Source organism: Conger conger, chromosome 8, assembly GCF_963514075.1.
Source record: "Conger conger chromosome 8, fConCon1.1, whole genome shotgun sequence".
Lineage (NCBI taxonomy): Eukaryota > Metazoa > Chordata > Actinopteri > Anguilliformes > Congridae > Conger > Conger conger.
Genome location: NC_083767.1, coordinates 58,772,556 through 58,799,096, shown reverse-complemented (window position 1 = coordinate 58,799,096; position 26,541 = coordinate 58,772,556). Strand labels below are relative to the sequence as shown.

The 26,541-nt window shown below is 41.9% G+C and overlaps 2 protein-coding genes across 2 annotated transcripts; both read left to right on the top strand.

Annotated features, from left to right (window-relative positions):
* Positions 1-2,536: 2,536 nt before the first annotated feature.
* Positions 2,537-6,265, top strand: LOC133135630 (thioredoxin-like). Its single transcript, XM_061252787.1, has 5 exons — positions 2,537-3,104; positions 4,662-4,766; positions 4,928-4,993; positions 5,702-5,767; positions 6,080-6,265. The coding sequence occupies exons 1-5, from the start codon at positions 3,081-3,083 to the stop codon at positions 6,140-6,142; spliced, it is 324 nt and encodes a 107-aa protein (XP_061108771.1). The 5' UTR covers positions 2,537-3,080; the 3' UTR covers positions 6,143-6,265.
* Positions 6,266-16,693: 10,428 nt separating this feature from the next.
* On the top strand, positions 16,694-22,075 carry LOC133135000 (thioredoxin-like). The gene is made up of 5 exons (XM_061251720.1): positions 16,694-16,827; positions 20,477-20,581; positions 20,737-20,802; positions 21,516-21,581; positions 21,897-22,075. Exons 1-5 carry the CDS (start codon positions 16,804-16,806, stop codon positions 21,957-21,959), a joined length of 324 nt encoding a protein of 107 aa, XP_061107704.1. The 5' UTR covers positions 16,694-16,803; the 3' UTR covers positions 21,960-22,075.
* Positions 22,076-26,541: the final 4,466 nt, after the last annotated feature.

Below are 26,541 nucleotides of genomic sequence, written 5' to 3'. Positions count from 1 at the left end.
ACAATTTTTTGTAAATTGAATGCACCCGCCCGGTCATGATGATTTGCATTAGGAAACACCTTGCAATCCCATAAAAGGCATTCGCCTTCAGGATGGTGTGCCATTCATCATCCCCTGCAAACATATCTGTGTCTCATATGTGCTGTCCCTAAAGACACGCTGTCAATCATAATCCAAATGCAATAAACATGCCAACATTGCTAACTGTAGCATTTGGCTGCATGCTTAGGGGTCTTTATGTATCAATATAAATACTCATAAATCAATAAAGAAATTGAGATACGCACAATCCAAACATCATTATTATTGAAAAGTCTGTGAGAAAAAAGACAACATTTTTGTAAAGTGGAAAAAACTAAAAACCTGGTCTTAAAAGTAGATAAAGCCAATCGCGGAAACGCTGAGCGGCGGTGGTTGAGAATGCGTTCTCATTGACGCCTGCTTTAGTCGGGAATACGCCTTGACATAGCGCCACGGCCTAAACAGGCAAGAAACCACACAGGACTCACAGCATTTCATAGAAATGGTGACAGTATTCGATGATCTGGTAAGCAACAGAAGGTCTTGGCAAAAAGGGCGGCCTGTAGTGTAGTGGTTAAGTTACATGACTGGGACCTGCAAGGTCGGTGATTCGATTCCTGGTGTAGCCAGAATAAGATCCGCACAGCCATTGGGCCCTTGAGCAAGGCCCTTAATCCTGCATTGTTCTGGGTGGATGGTCTCCTGCTTGGTCGGATCAAATGGAGCGGTTTGCAGCCGAGTGTGAAGCGGCCGGGATGAGAGTCAGCACCTCCAAGTCCGAGGCCATGGTTCTCTGCTGGAAAACGGTGGATTGCTCCCTCCGGGTTGGGAACGAGTCTTTGCCCCAAGTGAAGGAGTTCAAGTATCTCGGGGTCTTGTTCACGAGTGAGGGTAGAAGGGAGCGTGAGATCGACAGGCGGACCGGTGCAGCGTCAGCAGTAATGCAGGCGTTGCACCGGACCGTTGTGGTGAAGAGGGAGCTGAGCCGGAAGGCGAAGCTCTCGATTTACTGGTCGATCTACGTCCCAACCCTCATCTATGGTCACGAGCTTTGGGTAGTGACGGAAAGAACGAGATCGCGTATACAAGCGGCCGAAATGAGCTTCCTCCGTAGGGTGGCCGGGCTCAGCCTTGGAGATAGGGTGAGGAGCTTGGACATCCGGAGGGAGCTCGGAGTAGAGCCGCTGCTCCTTCGCGTCGAAAGGAGCCAATTGAGGTGGTTCGGGCATCTGATCAGGATGCCTCCCGGGCGCCTCCCTTTGGAGGTTTTCCGGGCTCGTCCAACTGGGCGGAGACCCCGAGGGAGACCCAGAGCCCGCAGGAGAGATTATATATCTCTCCTGGCCAGGGAACGCCTCGGGATCCCCAGGAGGAGCTAGAATGCATTGCTGGGGAGAGGGACGCCTGGAGCGCTGCTCTAAGATTATGAATTCTTTGAGAGGTTTGAACCGTAAACAATCTGCCCAATGGTGAGCACAGTACCATGTACGAACCCCCAAAATACAGCAAAAGGCAGAAATATCCATGAGGTGAAGGAAACACGTGAAGTCTGACCAGGTGCTACTGGAACAGGGTTAATTTAATTTTGTTCTCCTTTATCTGACCCCAAAAGATAAGTTCCAACAGCTCCTCTTTTCTAAAATTTCAACAAAAGGAACTGCAAATGTCCGCCAATAGTGTGGCTCTATATGAGCACTATCTATCTATGTAGACATGGACGTGCCTGTGGCCTGTATAGTCTACAATGATACACTTATCTTGTGACGGCACTGGTGTATAGGCAAGTGACTACAGGTGCAGGTATCCTGGGTTTCTATGTCTATTAGGACTCTATGCTAAGTGTGCAGTGGTGCGAGTCAAGAGGATGCAGGTTCAAACTACCGTAAATCCTTAAATTGTGTCCTGGGTCTTTTATTTACTTAGGCTGCACAAAGACACCAATGACACCAGACTATGTCCCACAACATTAGCTATCTAAAGACACCAAACACTGTATGTGGGGAAAACCCATGGTTTAGTGCTATTTCACCTCAACAGTTCTGGGAGCATTCCACTGAGGTGGCAGAATTGCGCAGAGGCAGCACAATGATGGGAGCAATAGTCCTGTATTGACGAGCACTGTCTTTTCATCAAGCCTTGCTGACCCTTTGTCAACATGGTCAACACGGAACGAACCACCGACCTTGCGGGTCCCAGTCATGTACCTTAACCACTACACAACAGGCCTGCCAAAGAGTGCAGACACCTTTTTCCTCAAGGCTTTAATTGTCTACTGATCGAAAGGAAACTACAAAAACCTATAGACAATGCAGCCCTCAAGGACTAGTTTGACACCCCTGCAGTATAAGATGGGTAAAGTGGCCACGGGGTGCATATGCTATTGTTAATTTTTTATTTTTTTATTTTATTTTATTTTATTTTTGTTTGCCCATACCGGTCTACAAATCTTTAACTTTAAATGTATTACTTTTCTGTTCCAGATTGATGAATTCTCTGGTTGCAGCCCAATTGAATTAAATCATATGGTCAAATTAATTGTCATATTCCCTTTGAAGTATAATGAGCTGGCATTAAACATAGAAGTTTTTTTTCCTTTTAATATTTTCTTTGTCTTGACTGAACCTTTTCCACTTGGCCCCTGTGACAGTATATCAGGTTTCCAATAAATTATGATGTATCAATAGAAATCTTGCAAATAATCAAGGTTGTCAATTCCCCTTAACCTGATTACAAATGTTTGGCCGAAATGAAGAACGAACGGTAAAAGTTGCCAGGCAATGTATCATGAATGTGATTACACAGTTTCCGGTAAAAATGAAAGTAAGCTTTCGGTTTGATTCCACCATGCCGGAAAGCTGTAGAAAACCGGGGCGGTGTTTACATGGGTTATCTAGCGAGGGCCTGCTGACTTGAGAAGAATATCCTACAGCATTACTCGGAGGAATGGGGCGTTCTCGCAGATATAAACGCTTCCGTCAGGGACACACCTTCACATTAACGCCACAGCCTGCGCAGGAAGCAAACCACACGGCCCTCACTGCGATTAACACTTCATCAAAATGGTCAAACACATCGAAAATGAGGTAAGAAACAAACCGCAAATGTTTAGTGTGGTATACAGTACTGTGCAGAAGTCTTAGGTACCCTAGACTTTATTATATAGGCTATATATGTGCTTATTTTGTGTGTGTTAGTATAAAAACACATTTGAGATATCCAAATATTCATTTTCCGAAAATATTTAAATTTTAAATTAAATAATTTAGTATTTAATGAATTTAAAAAAGTAACATATTACTGTAAGCAATTGACTGCGTTTTACATAAAAACTTGATCAAGGCTGTCTGATATCAGAAGCAAGGAGCCAACCGAAGTCTGCAGAAGAACTGTGGCAACATGCTTGGAACAACCTCTCTGCTGATTGTCTTATAGAACTGCAGGACAGCGTTGGCTCTCAGAGAAGTGATGCAGTTTTAACGCCGAAGGGTGGTCCCAAAAAATATTGATTTGATTCAGTTTTTAACTATTCTGCCAAATGACTCAAATGTAATGTAAAATGTATAGTACGTTTATTTAGGACCAAATAGTACAATTATTTTTGAAAGAATCTTATCTGTACAGAATGTTATACAGGTGCCTAAGACTTTCGCACTGTACTGTGATTCCATTCAATTTATGTCTGCATAGCGCTTTTCACAGAAGGCTGTTACATAGAAGACGCTTTACATACTAGCACCGAAGAGAATAAAACATATCAGCCCTGAGCCCCCGAATGGCATATAAGTAAACTACTCTCTTTCGGGGAGAAAACCACTCAAAGAGTGGCGAGAAAATTCTCCGATAGGAAGGAACCCGGCAATAGCCTCCAGGATGTGTCGAAGCGTGCCGCAGTCTAGAGACCTCAGAGTGGGGTCCAGGGGGCCGGTTGGAGTGGTCCATGAGCTCCGGGCAGTTGGGAAAGTGACTTTATTAGTCTATATGTGTGGCATGGCAGTATTAGTTTGGTAGACCGTAGTGTTGGGCGTGTAACCATGTGCTGAAACATGGCATGGTAAATATGAGGCTCAGCCAGATGGAAAATCGTAGCCTTGGGCGCCTTAGCCCAACTTTGAAACCTCTCTTGTCTAGAATTTTTTTTAGGATGCGTTTCTGTCTCAAGTTGGCTGTGCATTTGCACTGTGGGATATCGCCGGTCTTTGCTGTGGATTCTATGATCTTAGTCATCGGATATCCACGCGCAGAATTTGAGGGTGCCGGAGTAAATAATTTGTAGGCTAATCGTGGCGTTCCTCGCATATTCAAACACAAGCACAGTGACACGGTCCCATCTAACTTGGGTCGCATAAGTGCGAATCTACCATGATCAATATGCCACCTAGTATTAAGTGTGAATGACATGTAAAACGAATGATCTAAAAATTGAAAATGCATGAATTAACTGTCAATATGTATAATGTGTCAATATGACTCCAACAAATATGATGACCAAAATTGTAGCTAAAATGACATTTGTAATGAAATCCTAGTAGTTTAATTGAAAGGGTGCACACCAGCAGCAAGACACTTAAGGTAAGGCAAACTTAAGACTGAAGTGTGCGTGTGTGAACTATAAAGTGTGTTTTCTTTGTCTCTCTTGAAAGGATGGATTTGATCAGGCCTTGAAGGATGCTGGTGACAAGCTGGTTGTGGTGGACTTCACCGCTACATGGTGCCCTCCCTGTCGGAGAATCGGTCCGATATTTGAAGTGAGTGTTTTCTTCAGAATGTTGTTCCATCTAGCAGTACTACAGGAAATGCATTGACCAACATGTACAGGGCAGTTTGTGTAGCAGTATGATGGATTGAGCTGTGTGATATGTGGAGAAACGCTGACCTTCCTTTTGATCACCTGCCTCCCTTTTGACAGGGTCATTCGGAGAACCCAGAGTTCAGCAGTGTTGTGTTTCTGAAGGTGGATGTGGATGAAGCTTCGGTAAGGGCAAATCGTATTAGTTTGCCTTGATTTGGCTCTGTAGTAAATAATTGAATATTTGTGATCAAACAATTTACATGTGTTCATTCTGAATTTTTATTTCTGGACATTTGTTTTAGGTATATTGAAACTTTTATACGTAGCAGGACAGCATAATGTTTTGGACAAATTGCTTCACAGGTGTTTCTGAATAGTCGGGCATGTTCAATTGTTTCCTTACTGCAGGTATAAGGGCACATGATTGCCTTTGGAGTCTATTATTGGCTTATGGCAACATGGGGACCAGAGTTGAGCAAGTCAGGGAAGCCATTAGCCATTATAAGTCCTAGACACAAGAAAAAAAGCATTTGGCTTTCCATTTTGGTGTCCAGAGTTGTGTGCTTACCTGGTCTAAATGGGAGGAAAATGTAGGCCAGAACCTCGCCAAGAGATGATGCTTTTCCCTGCTGTGCCCTTGTACACAATGAAAGTGCTTTCAGCACATATTCATCTGTGACTTCTCAATGAACTACGAATGTACTCATCCAAAAAAGAAATGAGATGAACCCAGTTCCCTCTTTGATTCTGTGCTTTGGAACAATCAGTATTGTCTTATGAGGGGTAATTTTATGCATTTTATTGTGTGGGGTTCGGTAAACTGATGCACGCAGAGGTTGTTATTGGTTGTTCTATTGGGTCATTTGTGGTGTTTCTGCCCTCTTTCTGCAGGACGTTTCAGGAAAATGCAAGATCAAGTGCATGCCAACATTCCAGTTCTACAAAAATGGGAAAAAGGTACAATTAGCACCCAGTCAGCTGAACACCTTTTATGTAATGTTTAATCGGGAAATGATTATATTACTTTTATTTTGGCCATCTGTCTCTCTCTCATTCTGTTTCAGTAGTTTTGAAGTAGCCGTCTGAATCAGTTTCTCGATTCAGCAAAGACCAGTACTGTCTCCTGCTGTGTAACATATAATGTGTGTACACTGGTTCCTTTTCATATGTATGCTTTCATTGATGTTTATGCAATGCATAGTCCTTTTTTGTTGACTTTTGTTGAGCCTAATTTCTTTTAAATTCACTCATCCTACATTTCTGTCCCAGATTGATGAATTTTCCGGGGCAGATGAAGAGCAACTGTTGCAGAAACTGCGTGAACATAAATGAGTCTTCCCTTCCGACCTCCATCAATCAGCTAATTTTCCAAAGTTACTTCTGAATGAAATTCCATTTTGTATACAATACACCTTGTGTACCTTTCAGAACAATAAATTAAATGAATGAAATAAATTACGTCTTTATTTCTTTGATTTCTTTCAAGGAAGTACTTTTTACACTCTTGAATTGAAGCCTGTGATATTTTCAGGTTGGCTCAAAATGGCTGCTCCTACTTAAATCAGTTCTGGCACAGGCAGCAATAAGAATACACCAAACTGTCCTTCCTGAGAATGTTTGTCTCTTCACCCAGGATTTAGCACGAGGAAACAACAAATGTTTCACTGGATAAATATGCAGAGCACACGACGATGCTTTGAAAGTGAAACATGGCAAACTTTGCTAAAGGAAGCATTGGGCCTTACATTCCCAAAGCTTTTCCTCTGAAAAAATGTAGAGGTACATTTTCTAATTGTTTTATTGTTTTAAAAGCTTTAAGAATTATAAGTAAGTACAAACAGTATTTTTTTTTAAGATATTTTTTAGGCCTTTTTTCAGCTTTATTGGACAGTATATAGTATAGAGAGACAGGAAGAATGGGAGCAAGAGAAAGCAAGAGGGGAAGACATGCGATAAATGTCGGACGGTCGGATTTGAACCGCAAACGTCGTGGCTCGCAATGAGCATGCGGTCAGTGCTCTACAGGCTGCGCCACCGAAACACCCACAAACACTATTTTTGACACATTAAGGCATTGTGCTAAAACACTGCAGCATGTAACGTTTCATAACGGGAATCTGAGTTTCAAACTTCAAAATACTTTGAGCTGACTTTTGCTGACTGAGAAAGAGAGATATTTACATGGGGGAATAACATGTTTTCAAGAAAGGTATACCTTACAAAGCGGAAAGATAAGATATGACATTAAGCCCTGACTTTTATTTATTTAAAGTGTCCACACAAACCCCCTAATCAGCAATCAATGTGACACACACACCCTTTGGCAGTAAAAATCTTCAGGAATCCTGACATTGTAACTTGGACATTGTGAGACTGGAAAATTCTTAAACAGCTTATAATATTCTATCACGCAAAGCAAAATGGTATGAAGACAGACTACCCCTCTTGCATTTTGGGGAAAGTGTCAGTAAGCACATACCCCCATTCTTGAATGGCTTGCAAGTACGAATAAGGTACTCAAAGGTGTTGTTGTGTTGAACAGGGTTCTTCACACCCTGAAGTAGGAATAAAGGATATTTCCACGACAGAACTGAGGTCGGATTCATGAAACATGCACGATTTTGTGCGTGTCTTAGGTGAATTTGTGATGAAAAACAATTTTTTGTAAATTGAATGCACCCGCCATGATGGTCATGATGATTTGCATTAGGAAACACCTTGCAATCCCATAAAAGGCATTCGCCTTCAGGATGGTGTGCCATTCATCATCCCCTGCAAACATATCTGTGTCTCATATGTGCTGTCCCTAAAGACACGCTGTCAATCATAATCCAAATGCAATAAACATGCCAACATTGCTAACTGTAGCATTTGGCTGCATGCTTAGGGGTCTTTATGTATCAATATAAATACTCATAAATCACTTTTTTCAATAAAGAAATTGAGATACACACAATCCAAACATCATTATTATTGAAAAGTCTGTGAGAAAAAAGACAACATTATTGTAAAGTGGCAAAAACTAAAAACCTGGTCTTAAAAGTAGATAAAGCCAATCACGGAAACGCTGAGCGGCGGTGGTTGAGAACGCGTTCTCATTGACGCTTGCTTTAGTCGGGAATACGCCTTGACATAGCGCCACGGCCTAAACAGGCAAGAAACCACACAGGACTCACAGCATTTCATAGAAATGGTGACAGTATTCGATGATCTGGTAAGCAACAGAAGGTCTTGGCAAAAAGGGCGGCCTGTAGTGTAGTGGTTAAGTTACATGACTGGGTCCTGCAAGGTCGGTGATTCGATTCCTGGTGTAGCCAGAATAAGATCCGCACAGCCATTGGGCCCTTGAGCAAGGCCCTTAATCCTGCATTGTTCTGGGTGGATGGTCTCCTGCTTGGTCGGATCAAATGTAAGTCACTTTGGATAATAATAGTTTAGAAAAATTGTATATTGCAATATATAAGTATAGTGCATAACTTTAATATTCCGGTGGGTGTTGGACTCCGCCAAGGTTGCCCCTTGTCACCGGTCCTGTTTGTGGTATTCATGGACAGGATCTCAAGGCGCAGCCGAGGTGAGGAGAGTGTCCGGTTTGGTGACCTCAGAATCGCATCTCTGCTTTTTGCGGATGATGTGGTTCTGCTGGCTTCATCGGACCGTGAACTTCAGCACGCACTGGAGCGGTTTGCAGCCGAGTGTGAAGCGGCCGGGATGAGAGTCAGCACCTCCAAGTCCGAGGTCATGGTTCTCTGCGGTGGATTGCTCCCTCCGGGTTGGGAACGAGTCTTTGCCCCAAGTGAAGGAGTTCAAGTATCTCAGGGTCTTGTTCAGGAGTGAGGGTAGAAGGGAGCGTGAGATCGACAGGCGGATCGGTGCAGCGTCAGCAGTAATGCAGGCGTTGCACCGGACCGTCATGGTGAAGAGGGAGCTGAGCCGGAAGGCGAAGCTCTCGATTTACTGGTCGATCTACGTCCCAACCCTCATCCTGGTCCAAGCGATGGTTCTGTCCCGCCTGGACTACTGCAATTCCCTCTTGGCTGGCCTCCCAGCGTCTGCCATCAGACCCCTCCAACTCATCCAGAATGCAGCAGCTCGTCTGGTCTTCAACCTTCCCAAATACTCACACGTCACCCCCCTGCTTACTTCCCTCCACTGGCTGCCTGTCATGGCTCGCATCAAATTCAAAACATTGGTGCTAGCCTTCCAAGCAGTTAAAGGGTCTTCCCCAGCTTATCTGCAAAAAATCATCAGACCCTACACCCCTGCCAGACCTCTTCGTTCAGCCTCCACAGGCCGCTTGGCACCTCCCCCTCTCAGAACCTCCACCTCACGCTCACGACTACTGTCTGTTCTGGCTCCACGGTGGTGGAACGAACTCCCCGTTGAGGTCAGAACTATAGAATCCCTCCCCACCTTCAAGCGCAAGCTGAAGACACACCTCTTCAAACAGCACCTCTCCCCATCCCTCCCTACCTCCCTGTGAACCTTAATTGTTGTCTCTGTGACTTGTGTATCAGTATTTTAGTTGGCTAGGTAAGCAGTGTTTGGATAGTTAACTTTGGTGACTTTTGCTCTGTTTGTTTGTTTGTTCAAAAAAAAGTAAAAAAAAAAAAAAAAAAAAAAAAAAAAAAATGGCCCTTGTCCTTATCTTTGTTGTACAGGTAGCAGTTGAAATTGTACTTACCTCTAGGGTCTTTCAGCGAACTTATCCCTGGTTATGGGTATGCACTTTGTTGTACGTCGCTCTGGATAAGAGCGTCTGCCAAATGCCAATAATGTAATGTAATGTAATCTATGGTCACGAGCTTTGGGTAGTGACGGAAAGAACGAGATCACGTATACAAGCGGCCGAAATGAGCTTCCTCCGTAGGGTGGCCGGGCTCAGCCTTGGAGATAGGGTGAGGAGCTCGGACATCCGGAGGGAGCTCGGAGTAGAGCCGCTGCTCCTTCGCGTCGAAAGGAGCCAATTGAGGTGGTTCGGGCATCTGATCAGGATGCCTCCCGGGCGCCTCCCTTTGGAGGTTTTCCGGGCTCGTCCAACTGGGCGGAGACCCCGAGGGAGACCCAGAGCCCGCTGGAGAGATTATATATCTCTCCTGGCCAGGGAACGCCTCGGGATCCACCAGGAGGAGCTAGAATGCATTGCTGGGGAGAGGGACGCCTGGAATACCCGGCTTTGCCTACTGCCCCCGCGACCCGACTCCGGATAAGCGGGTGATGATGGATGGATGGATAACTTTAATATGCAAAATTGCCAATACACTTTACAGAGCACTGCTCTAAGATTATGAATTCTTTGAGAGGTTTGAACCGTAAACAATCTGCCCAATGGTGAGCACAGTACCATGTACGAACCCCCAAAATACAGCAAAAGGCAGAAATATCCATGAGGTGAAGGAAACGCGTGTAGTCTGACCAGGTGCTACTGGAACAGGGTTAATTTAATTTTGTTCTCCTTTATCTGACCCCAAAAGATAAGTTCCAACAGCTCCTCTTTTCTAAAATTTCAACAAAAGGAACTGCAAATGTCCGCCAATAGTGTGGCTCTATACGAGCGCTATCTATCTATGTAGACATGGACGTGCCTGTGGCCTGTATAGTCTACAATGATACACTTATCTTGGTGTATAGGCAAGTGACTACAGGTGCAGGTATCCTGGGTTTCTATGTCTGTTAGGACTCTATGCTAAGTGTGCAGTGGTGCGAGTCAAGAGGATGCAGGTTCAAACTACCGTAAATCCTCAAATTGTGTCCTGGGTCTTTTATTTACTTAGGCTGCACAAAGACACCAATGACACCAGACTATGTCCCACAACATTAGCTATCTAAAGACACCAAACACTGTATGTGGAAAAACCCATGGTTTAGTGCTATTTCACCTCATCAGTTCTGGGAGCATTCCACTGAGGTGGCAGAATTGCGCAGAGGCAGCACAATGATGGGAGCAATAGTCCTGTATTGACGAGCACTGTCTTTTCATCAAGCCTTGCTGACCCCTTGTCAACATGGTCAACACGGAACGAACCACCGACCTTGCGGGTCCCAGTCATGTACCTTAACCACTACACAACAGGCCTGCCAAAGAGTGCAGACACCTTTTTCCTCAAGGCTTTAATTGTCTACTGATCAAAATGAAACTACAAAAACCTATAGACAATGCAGCCCTCAAGGACTAGTTTGACACCCCTGCACTATAAGATGAGTAAAGTGGCCACGGGGTGCATATGCTATTGTTAATTTTTTAGCTGTTTTTTTTAGGGCCCAAGCACCGTAGGGTGTGAAGGACCCTATTGTTATCGGAAGGATTATTATTATTATTATTATTATTATTATTATTATTATTATTATTATCATTATTATTCTTTTTTCTTCAATGTTTTGTGCATTTTTGAGGTACTTGCCATGCATGAAAACTCACAAAATTTTGCAAAAAGTCACGATCTATGAGATGCTCAGACCTGGGCGTGGCCGAGGGACCCCTATCACTTTTGTCTTATAATGTTGGCTTATATTTGTCATAGATTTTCAAGAAAATGCACAAAATCTTATACACAAGTGCGGTGCCTCCAGACACACACATTTCTCATTTGCATCCCTTAACTTTTCCAAACAGGAAGTCAGCCATTTCGGATAGACATTTTTTTTGACATCGTCCGATCGGACTGATATTTTACAAATATTTTCATTGTTGGAGTACAATTTCATCCATATACATATCAATCTGGGCGTGGCTATACAGCGCCCCCTATAATTATTATTCTCTTTTTTTTCAATGTATTGTGCATTTTTGAGGTGCTTGCCATGGATGAAAACTCACGGAATTTTGCACACACATGAGAAGTGGTGGCTGTCAGGATCTATCAGATGCTCAGACTTGGGCGTGTCCAAGGGACTCCACAGCACCCCCTATTGCTTTGTCTTCTATTGTGGGCAGGCACTTTGACCTACCTGCACCTAATTTGGTAGGCATGTGGGACTCCTCTGGACAAACACATTTCTCATTCGCATCAAATCAAATATGTGAACAGGAAGTCAGCCATTTTGAATTTTGTGCGTTTTACACGTACTACACTTTTAAGTACTCCTCCTAAGGAGTTCATTGCAGTCACACCAAATGTGGTGAAAGTGGTCTCAGGATAGTCATGATACTAATTCCGAAGGATATTTTTGATATCTCAAACGGTATGGTCATGGCGAGGCATACAATTTTCATGTCACGCCGTGCCAACAGGAAGTAGCCATAAATTCATGGTCTACATTGTCTGATCTGGCTGATATTTTACAAATATGTTCACTGTTAGAGTGTAATCACATCCATATACCAAGAAGAGGTCAATGTTATAGCGCCACCATCTGGCAACTGGAAGTGAGGTTTTTATCATATTTGTATGCGTTCCTGCTAGGGTATTCATCACATTCACACCAAATGTAGTCATCATGATCTTAGAATAGTCCTGACCCTAAATGACGAAAGGATTTTTGATATCTCAAACGGTTTGGTAATGGCGAGGCATACAATACACACGTTACACCCAAAAACAGGAAGTGGGCTTAATTCCGTTCTACATCATCTGATCGGGCTGATATTTTACATATATATTCACTTTTGGAGTGCGATCACATCCATATCCACATTCATCTGGGCGTGGCTAAACAGCGGTGTATGGTTCTTTTCTAATATTGTGGACATATACTCTCACGTAAATGCACCACATCTGGTAGGCATATGGGTGTCCTCAAGACACACACATTTCTAATTTGCATCCCTTAACTTTTCTGAACAGGAAGTGAGCTATTTTGGATTTTGTGTGTTTTTAAGTGTTTTTTCACGTACCAAACTTTGAAATACTCTTCCTAGGGGGTTCATCACATTCACACAAAATGTGGTCAGCATGATATTATAGCCCTGACAGACAACTATGAACTGAGTTTTAATATCTTGGAATGGTATGGGTATGGTCAGCCTTAAAATTAACATGTAATGCTGCCCAAACAGGAAAATTATGTATTAAATAATTTCAAAAAGGTATTAAATTCTACATTTCCTGATTTTGAGGCTACAACTTTTCACATATGTTCATTGTTGCAGTGTCATCACATCCATTATCCAATAATGGTTCACTATTTTCGCTGGAGACTCATTATATCCAATCTTAAAACTTCAACGCAAGTCGCAACTGACTCTCCTATTTCTAATACGCGACTGCCATCTATTGGCAAATACATGGTATTGTTTCTGTTTTTCTTGGATAAAGTGATTTCTCAACAAGTTTTGTTTCTTTTTGCGAGCCAGTAACCATAACGATGTATGAGTAACAGCGACAGCCTACGTGACAAAATGTACTAACAACACCCAGCCCACAGCAACGTTTTTTCTCATCAGTATCATATATTTAAAAGATTAACACATATAATGCATATCTTGCATTGACGTTCAATGTTATTTGGTTTTAAAAAAAAAAACGTATTGTAGCATTTTAAGAACTCAATACAAAACAGCTGTTCGGAAAGTTAGCTTGAAAACCAAGAAGCCTTATTAAGGAATTCGAGCCGTTTCTATTTGACTTCATTCGATTGAAGTGAATGCCGTAACCCAATTAAATGTAATTCGCGTCGGAATACACATAATAGCCTACACTGTCAACGTGAAATAAAAATATATAGAGGTTTAAATCGATCCTACATTGGGACTTTTGTTTTGATGGCTGGTGCAACGGGCATTTTCGGTACCGTTGACCATAATCGAATGCTAGCATTTATCATTACACTGACCAAGTCCTGTTAAAAAGCACATTTTAGGCTCCTTTGTGGAAACAGTGAAGTTGTCTACACAATCTATTCTACTCACAGACTAACTGCGTCGCTGTAACTTCCCCCCATTTCTGATACGGGGATTCCATTTATTGGCAGAAAGTGGTACTTTTATTTTTTTCTTCCTTCAAGTGATTTTTCAACGATAGGTTTTTGTTTTTTTCTAGCGAGCCAGTAGGCATAACGATGTATGATTTACAGCTGCAGCCTACGTGACAAAATGTATTGACAACATCCAGCCCAACGTTTCTTTGCATCTATTTTCATTATTTGAATTGAATAACTAAAATAAATATTAAAGACATTTAAAGACTTAAAGACAGGCTTTTTAATCTTTCATATATTTAAAAGATTAACACATGAAGTCAAAAAGAAACGTTAGCGTCTGAGGTGGCTCTGCTCGAACGCTGTGTTAACATGAGACCGTTATGTTCAACAAAGGTATGGCATGCAGGTCGTTGCGAGATGACACGCACGGGCTAACAGCAGCCAGCCTGTCCACTGTCTGTGTGAGTCAAAAAACAGGTCAGCTACGTTGGTTTACATGAATAGAAAACTTTCAGTTAAATCACCAGCTATGTTAGTTTATTAGGCTTGTCATTAAACACGAATTAAGAGAACAAACAATTTCGCTAGGAATGGTAAATTAATATGAAAATACTGTATTGAGGGCAGAGAGTTGGCATCTCTTTAGATTTGGCTGAACAAATGCGTTTCAGGCAGCATAATTACCGGTGAAATGGAAAGAATGATGCTGGCTAACTAGACGTTTAATGCAATATTATCCGACACTTCGTAGAGAAATGATTTAACCAAGATAAAAGGAAACATACAACTTTTGGCCAATAGATGACACCCGTGTATAAGCGGTCAGTAGAGCGTAATGGTTAGGGCGGTGGATTAAGGCACGCAAGTTCAGCGGTTCGAACCCCGCAGCAGCCACAATAAAATTGAATAGTTTCTTGAAGCCAATTGTTTTCATTTTGAGTGCATATTTATAGCCTAATGACTTTTCAAGCATAAATTGTGCCTCCCGGTGTAAAATCTATGGAAATTAATTAATCTCTGCTCTCCATACAGGACTGGAGCATGTTATCACAATGTGCAAGCAAGAAGTTATTTTTGCTTCATTCTACATTGTCTGATGTGGCTGAAACTTCACACGTTCATTTTTGGAGTGTAATCTCATCCATTTTCCAATAAAGGCTCAATGGCAAAGCGCCACCCGCTGGCAACAGGAAGTGAGCCTTATATTGTATTCTTAAGCATTATTTTTCAATGGGTTCATGACATTCACGGTAAATGTGGTCAGCATGATGCTAGGATGGTCCTGACAAAACAGATTTTAGATTTACTGGGATGATATAGCTATGGTCAGGCATATAAATAATACATCATGCCAGACAAACAGGAAGTGGTCATACTTAAATTCTCCAATGTCTGATGTGACTGCAACTTTACACAGATGCTCAGCTCAGAGTGTAATCAAATCCATATTCCAAAAATGACTCATTTTTCATTTACATTTACATTTTAGTCATTTGGCAGACGCTTTTAATCCAAAGCGACTTACAAGTGCATAGGTTCTACCATAAGTCAGAGCATCACATCCAGAAACTAGCAAAATACACAGGAAATGCTGTTCTAAACGTAGTTGTCATCAGAAGTGAAATTTTTTTAAAAAAAAATTTTTTGGGGGGGGGGGGGGGGGGTTTAGACAAGGATAGGGATATCAGAAAGGAGGGGCAGGGGAAATCAGAAGGGAGGACTAAGGTAGAGTTTGAAAAGGTGGGTTTTGAGTCTGCGTCGAAATAGGGGGAGGGATTCTGCTGTTCTGACAGTGGTAGGCAAGTCATTCCACCACTGAGGAACCAGAACGGAAAACAGGCGTGAACGTGCAGCTCGACCGCCAGGTGCACGTAGAGAGGGAACCGTAAGGCGACCAGAGCTGGCAGACCGGAGTGGTCTAGCTGGGGAGTAGGGAGTGATCAGGGATTGTATGTAAGGTGGGGCAGTCCCCTTAGCAGCCTGAAATGCCAACACTAGGGCCTTGAAACGGATGCGTGCGGCAATAGGAAGCCAGTGGAGGCCAATGAGAAGACTCAATGTTATAGCGCCACCATCTGGAAACAGGAATTGACCTTAATTTCGCTCAACATCTTCCGATGTGGCTGAAAATGTACAAATATGTTTATTATTGGAGTGTAATCAAATTCAAAAACCATACACGGCTCAATATTATAGCACCACCATCTGGCAACAGGAAGTGAGGCTTATATCATTGATGCATTCCAATACCAGCACCAACGTCTTCATTGATCAAAGGGGAATTCCTGTGCACAGTATACGTTGCCCAGGAAGGTGATTATTTCCAAAGTGTGTACATATTGATAAACATGTCATTGGCACAACTATGCCACCAAGGCGGTTGCGCCCATGGTGCTTGGGCCCGTTCATTGCTGCTTGCAGCTATATTTTTTTGTTTGTTTGTTTGCCCATACCGGTCTACAAATCTTTAACTTTAAATGTATTACTTTTCTGTTCCAGATTGATGAATTCTCTGGTTGCAGCCCAACGACACTGGAGGAGAAACTGAAAACTCATAAATGAGTCTTCCCTTCATCTTTGAATGAAATTCCATTGTGTGAATTAAATCATATGGTCAAATTAATTGTCATATTCCCTTTGAAGTATAATGAGCTGGCATTAAACATAGAAGTTTTTTTTCCTTTTAATATTTTCTTTGTCTTGATTGAACCTTTTCCACTTGGCCCCTGTGACAGTATATCAGGTTTCCAATAAATTATGATGTATCAATAAAAATCTTGCAAATAATCAAGGTTGTCAATTCCCCTTAACCTGATTACAAATGTTTGGCCGAAATGAAGAACGAACGGTAAAAGTTGCAAGGCAATGTATCATGAATGTGATTACACAGTTGAAACTAAGCTTTCGACTTCATTCCATGATGACTCAAAGCTGAAATCGGGGAGATCTTTTTTGAGGGCGTGGTCACTTGAAAATATCCTGAGGATATAAATGCTTCGGATCCCCCTCCTAGACGTGGTTTCCGCTCAAACCCCACCCTGATTAAATATGGGGAAGGGGCGTATATAAGGGACGCCACAGCCTGAGCAGGACGCAAACCACACGGTCCTCACTGCGATTAACACTTCATCAAAATGGTCAAACACATCGAAAATGAGGTAAGAAACAAACCACAGCTTAGGAGAAGTGGTTGATACTAAATTATTGACAGCAATATTAGTTCGGGTTCGTAGTATCACATTTCGGGTTTGGTGTGGAATACGGTACTGTACTTAGGCACCCTAGACTATACAGTATTTGTATTTAATAATAATAAAGTAACATATTACCGTAAGCAATTAACTACTTTTTACATAAAAACTTTATTTAGGACCTTTCGTTTAACTATTTTTGAAAAAAATCTCATCTGTACAGAATGTTATACAGGTGCCTAAGACTTTCGCACTGTACTGTAATTCCATTCAATTTATGTCTGCATAGCGCTTTTCACAGAAGGCTGTTACATAGAAGACGCTTTACATACTAGCACCGAAGAGAATAAAACATATCAGCCCTGAGCCCCCGAATGGCATATAAGTAAACTACTCTCTTTCGGGGAGAAAACCACTCAAAGAGTGGCGAGAAAATTCTCCGATAGGAAGAAATGTCGGAAAGAACCCGGCAATAGCCTCCGGGATGTGTCGAAGCGTGCCGCAGTCTACGACCTCAGAGCGGGGTCCAGGGGGCCGGTTGGAGTGGTCCATGAGCTCCGGGCAGTTGGGAAAGTTACTTTATTAGTCTGTATGTGTGGCATGGCAGTATTAGTTTGGAAGGCCGTAGTGTTGGACGCGTAACCATGTCCTGAAACATGGCATGGTAAATATGAGGCTCAGCCAGATGGAAAATCGTAGCCTTGGGCGCCACAAAAACTTTGCGCAACTTTGAATCCTCTTTGTCAAGAATTTGTTTAGGATGCGTTTCTGTCTCATGTTGGCTGTGCATTGTGCACTGTGGGGTGATTCTCATGAAGCCAAGCTATGCTATGTCTGTGAAGATTTTAAGGACATACTCATGATAATTAAATAATTAACTTTTATTTGAATGTACACTATGTCTATTATGTGGCACAGTTCATTGTTTGGTACCAAAATAGTATTTTATATGTTTTTTAACTGATTTTTGAGTCACAAATTCATTACCGTAATGCGTCTGGAGAAAGATTTCATGGTTTCCCCTCAATTTAACATAATAAATATTCAAGCAAGTTTATGAAAAGAAATATACATTTGTTTAAAACTGTATAATTTAAGAGGTTATAATCAGATATGTGGTTTCCAACAATTTAGAAAAAAATATTTGAGGAAAACCGAGTGTCCGAACATACAGCTTTCATTACCGTTGCACTGTGTTCACGGTCCTCTCTTAATCACAGCGTTTTTTTGAATAAAGTTTTTTGACCCATAATGCACCACAAAGAAGAAGAGAAAAAAGACTGTTTGTCATATTTTGATGTTGTTAATTGTGAAGTTTATCTTTACGCATCCCTATTTCCCCACCATAGGTGAACATTACCGTAATGTGTAATATTTCATGTTCTTGAAAAGTCATTGATTAGATGTTTTACTGTAAAGAAGGTATTAAGAAGCCCAACTGTCAGTGAAAATATTTTAGCTGAGTCATCATGGCTTCTGCCATTTTATACTAGCTTAGCTAAATGTCATTCATTACCGTAATGTGTAGCTTTCATTACCATGCAATATAAAGGCCTGTTGCGGTAATGAAAGGTAATATTACGGTCATGTGTATGAACAGTTTCTTTTTTGAAAATAGCACAAGTTTATATTACATATTGTTATATAGATATCCATAATGATAACTTATATTCCTTAAGAGCAAAGGACAGTGAATTTAAGAGGGCTGCATCGAGAGCTAGGGTGCTGAAAAATAGAGAGAAGATTTACAACAACCCAGAACTTCTACAGGAGTACAGGAGAAAGGAAAGAGAAAGGTAGGCCTAAATAAGGGAAGAGAAGAGCAGACAGAGATAAACAAACACATTGAGATAAACAGATAAACAGACACATTGAGGCATGGTACAGAACACACAGCAGATACATATATTTCATGGAATGAGTACACAATTTCTAACAGTTTAAAAATGTTAAACTTTAAGAACAACATGGCTGCCATATGAATTTGAAATTCTGTGGGTGGGGCCTATTTGATAAAAAAAATGTGTAACTCATGTATGCATGGAGTGATCATATATACATATTATAATTTCTCATTCTCACACATCCATGCACGCACGAGCGTGCGTGCGCACGCACACACACACACACACACACACACACACACACACACCACTGAATGCTGCATTGGTGTCAAGGCAGTTGCATAGGCATAATAACTATTAGTGTAGTAGGCCAGTAAAGTTCCAGGGCCAGTATGGTATATGTAGTAGGCTGAAGAAGTTCCTGTTTCAGAAGTTGTCTGTTTCATAGCAGTTTTCAATACTGATGCTTATCTTATTTTAACAGATATCAAAAGCGCAAGGAAAAAGGGTTGCTAAAGGCAGCAGCAGACCTGACACCCAGACAGGTGCAGAAACAAAGACAAAAATGGCGAAAATATTCTAACAGATGTAACAAAAAGAATAGAGCCCTCCAAAACATTATTAATGAAACCCCACCCTCAGATGATCCGGATGAAGTAAACAGCATCAACATTAACATTAACCCCCAACCCCAACCATCCTATAGGGTCCTCCAACCAATATATAAAAAATGTGTTTTGTTGTTTCATATTTCTAATTAAAAATGTGTTACGGTAATGAATTTATTTCCTCACAGTGTCTCTAAAAATGTCAGAAAATACTTCAAAAATGTGCACACGGATTATAATTTCAAATTGAATAGTGAAATTAGATCCTATTTGATATAAAGGGGAAAAAATATGTGTATGCAGTAGTTGTTGATTTTTGCTATGAGTTGTACCATGTTCATGAGAATCACCCTGTGGGATATCGCCGGTCTTTGCTGTGGATTCTATGGTCTAAGTCATCTGACATCCACGCGCAGAATTTGAGGGTGGCGGAGTAAATAATCTGTTGGCTGATCATGGCGTTCTTCTCCCGGAAAAAAAGTGATTGTAAACGTTTTCTTTTTCTTTTCCCGTTGTCCCTTTTAGCTACATTGTTAATGACGGGTGTGTGAACTGGCTGTTTATTCAGGATGCGAAACGGCTATTAGGTGACACTTGAAATGGTGACTGAATGAATGTTAAAACAATGTTTTTTTGTGGTTAGCGTGCTACGTGTATTGTTTACAGTACGCGTGTACTGTAGCCTATTGCTATGCCCATATTGGTTGTTCATTAGATGTTGATTATCTGTGGCCATAGCAGCTGTCACATTGCATCCAGGCTGTACATTCTACTGTAAAAGCAGTTTAAAAAAAAAAAACGGTACAGAACTGCATTTAATATTCAAACACGAGCACAGTGACACGGTCGCGGTCTGACTTGGGTCGCATAAGTGCGAATCTACCATGATCAATATGCCACCTAGTATTAATTGTGAATGACATGTAAAACGAATGATATAAAATTGAAAATGCATGAATAAACTGTCAATATGTATAATGTGTCAATATGACTCCAACAAATATGATGACCAAAATTGTAGCTAAAATGACATTTGTAATGAAATCCTCGTAGTTTAATTGAAAGGATGCACACCAGCAGCAAGGCACTTAAGGTAAGGCAAACTTAAGACTGAAGTGTGCGTGTGTGAACTATAAAGTTTGTTTCCTTTGTTTCTCTTTGTAGGATCAATTCAATCAGGCCTTGAAGGATGCTGGTGGCAAGCTGGTTGTGGTGGACTTCACCGCTACATGGTGCCCTCCCTGTCAGAGAATCGGTCCGAAATTTAAAGTGAGTGTTTTCTTCAGAATGTTGTTCCACCTAGCAGTACTACAGGAAATGCATTGACCAACATGCACGGGGCAGTTTGTGTAGCAGTACGATGGACTGAGCTCAATGATATGTGGAGAAACCTTCCTTTTGATCACCTGCCTCCCTTTTTACAGAGTCATTCGGAGAACCCAGAGTTCAGCAGTGTTGTGTTTCTGAAGGTGGATGTGGATGAAGCTTCGGTAAGGGCAAATCGTATTAGTTTGCCTTGATTTAGCTCTGTAGTCCATAATTGAATATTTGTGATCAAACAATTTACATGTGTTCATTCTGAACTTGTATTTATGGGCATTTGTTTTAGGTACATTGAACCTTTTATACATAGCAGGACAGCATAATGTTTTGGACAAATTGCTTCACAGGTGTTTCTGAATAGTCGTGCATTTTCAATTGTTTCCCTACTGCAGGTATAAGGGCACATGATTTCCTTTGGAGTCTATTATTGGCTAATGGCAACATGAGGACCAGAGTTGAGCAAGTCAGGGAAGCCATTATAACTCCTAGACACAAGAAAAAAAGCATTTGGCTTTCCATTTTGGTGTCCATTTTGGTGTCCAGAGCTGTGTGCTTACCTGGTCTAAATGAGAGGAAAATGTAGGCCAGAACCTCGCCAAGAGATGATGCTTTTCCCTGCTGTGCTCTTGTACACAATGAAAGTGCTTTCAGCACATATTCATATGTGACTTCTCAATGAACTACGAATGTACTTATCCAAAAAAGAAATGAGATGAACCCAGTTCCCTCTTTGATTCTGTGCTTTGGAACAATCAGTATTGTCTTATGAGGGGTAATTTTATGCATTTTATTGTGTGGGGTTCGGTAAACTGATGCACGCAGAGGTTGTTATTGGTTGTTTTATTGGGTCATTTGTGGTGTTTCTGCCCTCCTTCTGCAGGACGTTTCAGGAAAATGCGAGATCAAGTGCATGCCAACATTCCAGTTCTACAAAAATGGGAAAAAGGTACAATTAGCACCCAGTCAGCTGAACACCTTTTATGTAATGTTTAATCGGGAAATGATGATTATATTACTTTTATTTTGGCCATCTGTCTCTCTCTCATTCTGTTTCAATAGTTTTGAAGTAGCCGTCTGAATCAGTTTCTCGATTCAGCAAAGACCAGTACTGTCTCCTGCTGTGTAACATATAATGTGTGTACACTGGTTCCTTTTCATATGTATGCTTTCATTGATGTTTATGCAATGCATAGTCCTTTTTTGTTGACTTTTGTTAAGCCTAATTTCTTCTAAATTCACTCATCCTACATTTCTGTCCCAGATTGATGAATTTTCCGGGGCAGATGAAGAGCAACTGTTGCAGAAACTGCGTGAACATAAATGAGTCTTCCCTTCCGACCTCCAGCTAATATTCCAAAGTTACTTCTGAATGAAATTCCATTTTGTATACAATACACCTTGTGTACCTTTCAGAACAATAAATCAAATGAATGAAATAAATTACGTCTTTATTTCTTTGATTTCTTTCAAGGAACTACTTTTTACACTCTTGAATTGAAGCCTGTGATATTTTCAGGTTGGCTCAAAATGACTGCTCCTTCTTAAATCAGTTCTGGCACAGGCAGCAATAAGAATATACCAAACTGTCCTTCCTGAGAATGTTTGTCTCTTCACCCAGGATTTAGCACGAGGAAACAACAAATGTTTCACTGGATAAATATGCAGAGCACACGAGGATGCTTTGAAAGTAACCTGTTGAACATGGCAAACTTTGCTAAAGGAAGCATTGGGCCTTACATTCCCAAAGCTTTTCCTCTGAAAAAATGTAGAGGTACATTTTCTAATTGTTTTATTGTTTTAAAAGCTTTAAGAATTATAAGTAAGTACAAACAGTATTTTTTTTAAAGATATTTTTTAGGCCTTTTTTCAGCTTTATTGGACAGTATATAGTATAGAGAGACAGGAAGAATGGGAGCAAGAGAGAGGGGAAGACATGCGATAAATGTCGGACGGTTGAATTCGAACCGCAAACGTCGTGGCTCGCAATGAGCATGCGGTCAGTGCTCTACAGGCTGCGCCACCGAAACACTCACAAACAGTATTTTTGACACATTAAGGCATTGTGCTAAAACACTGCAGCATGTAACGTTTCATAACGGGAATCTGAGTTTCAAACTTCAAAATACTTTGAGCTGACTTTTGCTGACTGAAAAAGAGAGATATTCACATGGGGGAATAACATGTTTTCAAGAAAGGTATACCTTACAAAGCGGAAAGATAAGATATGACATTAAGCCCTGACTTTTATTTATTTAAAGTGTCCACACAAACCCCCTAATCAGCAATCAATGTGACACACACACCCTTTGGCAGTAAAAATCTTCAGGAATCCTGACATTGTAACTTGGACATTGTGAGACTGGAAAATTCTTAAACAGCTTATAATATTCTATCACGCAAAGCAAAATGGTATGAAGACAGACTACCCCTCTTGCATTTTGGGGAAAGTGTCAGTAAGCACATACCCCCATTCTTGAATGGCTTGCAAGTACGAATAAGGTACTCAAAGGTGTTGTTGTGTTGAACAGGGTTCTTCACACCCTGAAGTAGGAATAAAGGATATTTCCACGACAGAACTGAGGTCGGATTCATGAAACATGCACGATTTTGTGCGTGTCTTAGGTGAATTTGTGATGAAAAACAATTTTTTGTAAATTGAATGCACCCGCCCGGTCATGATGATTTGCATTAGGAAACACCTTGCAATCCCATAAAAGGCATTCGCCTTCAGGATGGTGTGCCATTCATCATCCCCTGCAAACATATCTGTGTCTCATATGTGCTGTCCCTAAAGACACGCTGTCAATCATAATCCAAATGCAATAAACATGCCAACATTGCTAACTGTAGCATTTGGCTGCATGCTTAGGGGTCTTTATGTATCAATATAAATACTCATAAATCACTTTTTTCAATAAAGAAATTGAGATACGCACAATCCAAACATCATTATTATTGAAAAGTCTGTGAGAAAAAGTGGCAAAAACTAAAAACCTGGTCTTAAAAGTAGATAAAGCCAATCGCGGAAACGCTGAGCGGCGGTGGTTGAGAACGCGTTCTCATTGACGCTTGCTTTAGTCGGGAATACGCCTTGACATAGCGCCACGGCCTAAACAGGCAAGAAACCACACAGGACTCACAGCATTTCATAGAAATGGTGACAGTAATCGATGATCTGGTAAGCAACAGAAGGTCTTGGCAAAAAGGGCGGCCTGTAGTGTAGTGGTTAAGTTACATGACTGGGACCTGCAAGGTCGGTGATTCGATTCCTGGTGTAGCCAGAATAAGATCTGCACAGCCATTGGGCCCTTAATCCTGCATTGTTAATAATAGTTTTGAAAAATTGTATATTGCAATCTATAAGTATAGTGCATAACTTTAATATTCCGGTGGGTGTTGGACTCCGCCAAGGTTGCCCCTTGTCACCGATCCTGTTTGTGGTATTCATGGACAGGATCTCAAGGCGCAGCCGAGGTGAGGAGAGTGTCCGGTTTGGTGACCTCAGAATCGCATCTCTGCTTTTTGCGGATGATGTGGTTCTGCTGGCTTCATCGGACCGTGACCTTCAACACGCACTGGAGTGGTTTGCAGCCGAGTGTGAAGCGGCCGGGATGAGAGTCAGCACCTCCAAGTCCGAGGTCATGGTTCTCTGCCGGAAAACGGTGGATTGCTCCCTCCGGGTTGGGAACGAGTCTTTGCCCCAAGTGAAGGAGTTCAAGTATCTCGGGGTCTTGTTCACGAGTGAGGGTAGAAGGGAGCGTGAGATCGACAGGCGGATCGGTGCAGCGTCAGCAGTAATGCAGGCGTTGCACCGGACCGTTGTGGTGAAGAGGGAGCTGAGCCGGAAGGCGAAGCTCTCGATTTACTGGTCGATCTACGTCCCAACCCTCATCTATGGTCACGAGCTTTGGGTAGTGACGGAAAGAACGAGATCGCGTATACAAGCGGCCGAAATGAGCTTCCTCCGTAGGGTGGCCGGGCTCAGCCTTAGAGATAGGGTGAGGAGCTCGGACATCCGGAGGGAGCTCGGAGTAGAGCCGCTGCTCCTTCGCGTCGAAAGGAGCCAATTGAGGTGGTTTGGGCATCTGATCAGGATGCCTCCCGGGCGCCTCCCTTTGGAGGTTTTCCGGGCTCGTCCAACTGGGCGGAGACCCCGAGGGAGACCCAGAGCCCGCTGGAGAGATTATATATCTCTCCTGGCCAGGGAACGCCTCGGGATCCACCAGGAGGAGCTAGAATGCATTGCTGGGGAGAGGGACGCCTGGAATACCCGGCTTTGCCTACTGCCCCCGCGACCCGACTCCGGATAAGCGGGTGATGATGGATGGATGGATAACTTTAATATGCAAAATTGCCAATACACTTTACAGAGCACTGCTCTAAGATTATGAATTCTTTGAGAGGTTTGAACCGTAAACAATCTGCCCAATGGTGAGCACAGTACCATGTACGAACCCCCAAAATACAGCAAAAGGCAGAAATATCCATGAGGTGAAGGAAACGCGTGTAGTCTGACCAGGTGCTACTGGAACAGGGTTAATTTAATTTTGTTCTCCTTTATCTGACCCCAAAAGATTCCAACAGCTCCTCTTTTCTAAAATTTCAACAAAAGGAACTGCAAATGTCCGCCAATAGTGTGGCTCTATACGAGCGCTATCTATCTATGTAGACATGGACGTGCCTGTGGCCTGTATAGTCTACAATGATACACTTATCTTGGTGTATAGGCAAGTGACTACAGGTGCAGGTATCCTGGGTTTCTATGTCTGTTAGGACTCTATGCTAAGTGTGCAGTGGTGCGAGTCAAGAGGATGCAGGTTCAAACTGCCGTGAGTCCTCAAATTGTGTCCTGGGTCTTTTATTTACTTAGGCTGCACAAAGACACCAATGACACCAGACTATGTCCCACAACATTAGCTATCTAAAGACACCAAACACTGTATGTGGAAAACCCATGGTTTAGTGCTATTTCACCTCATCAGTTCTGGGAGCATTCCACTGAGGTGGCAGAATTGCGCAGAGGCAGCACAATGATGGGAGCAATAGTCCTGTATTGACGAGCACTGTCTTTTCATCAAGCCTTGCTGACCCTTTGTCAACATGGTCAACACGGAACAAACCACCGACCTTGCGGGTCCCAGTCATGTACCTTAACCACTACACAACAGGCCTGCCAAAGAGTGCAGACACCTTTTTCCTCAAGGCTTTAATTGTCTACTGATCAAAATGAAACTACAAAAACCTATAGACAATGCAGCCCTCAAGGACTAGTTTGACACCCCTGCAGTATAAGATGGGTAAAGTGGCCACGGGGTGCATATGCTATTGTTAATTTTTTAGCAGTTTTTTTTAGGGCCCAAGCACCGTAGGGTGTGAAGGACCCTATTGTTATCGGAAGGATTATTATTATTATTATTATTATTATTATTATTATTATTATTATTATTATTATTATTATTTTTTTTCTTCAATGTTTTGTGCATTTTTGAGGTACTTGCCATGCATGAAAACTCACAAAATTTTGCAAAAAGTCACGATCTATGAGATGCTCAGACCTGGGCGTGGCCGAGGGACCCCTATCACTTTTGTCTTATAATGTTGGCTTATATTTGTCATAGATTTTCAAGAAAATGCACAAAATCTTATACACAAGTGCGGTGCCTCCAGACACACACATTTCTCATTTGCATCCCTTAACTTTTCCAAACAGGAAGTCAGCCATTTCGGATAGACATTTTTTTTGACATCGTCCGATCGGACTGATATTTTACAAATATTTTCATTGTTGGAGTACAATTTCATCCATATACATATCAATCTGGGCGTGGCTATACAGCGCCCCCTATAATTATTATTCTCTTTTTTTTCAATGTATTGTGCATTTTTGAGGTGCTTGCCATGGATGA

Coding starts and splice junctions, on each gene's coding strand:
- LOC133135630 (XM_061252787.1), top strand. CDS start 3,081: ATGGTCAAACACATCGAAAATGAG. Junction 3,105..4,661: donor TCAAACACATCGAAAATGAG/GTAAGAAACAAA, acceptor CTCTCTTGAAAG/GATGGATTTGATCAGGCCTT. Junction 4,994..5,701: donor TGGATGTGGATGAAGCTTCG/GTAAGGGCAAAT, acceptor CTCTTTCTGCAG/GACGTTTCAGGAAAATGCAA.
- LOC133135000 (XM_061251720.1), top strand. CDS start 16,804: ATGGTCAAACACATCGAAAATGAG. Junction 20,582..20,736: donor GAATCGGTCCGAAATTTAAA/GTGAGTGTTTTC, acceptor CCCTTTTTACAG/AGTCATTCGGAGAACCCAGA. Junction 21,582..21,896: donor TCTACAAAAATGGGAAAAAG/GTACAATTAGCA, acceptor TTTCTGTCCCAG/ATTGATGAATTTTCCGGGGC.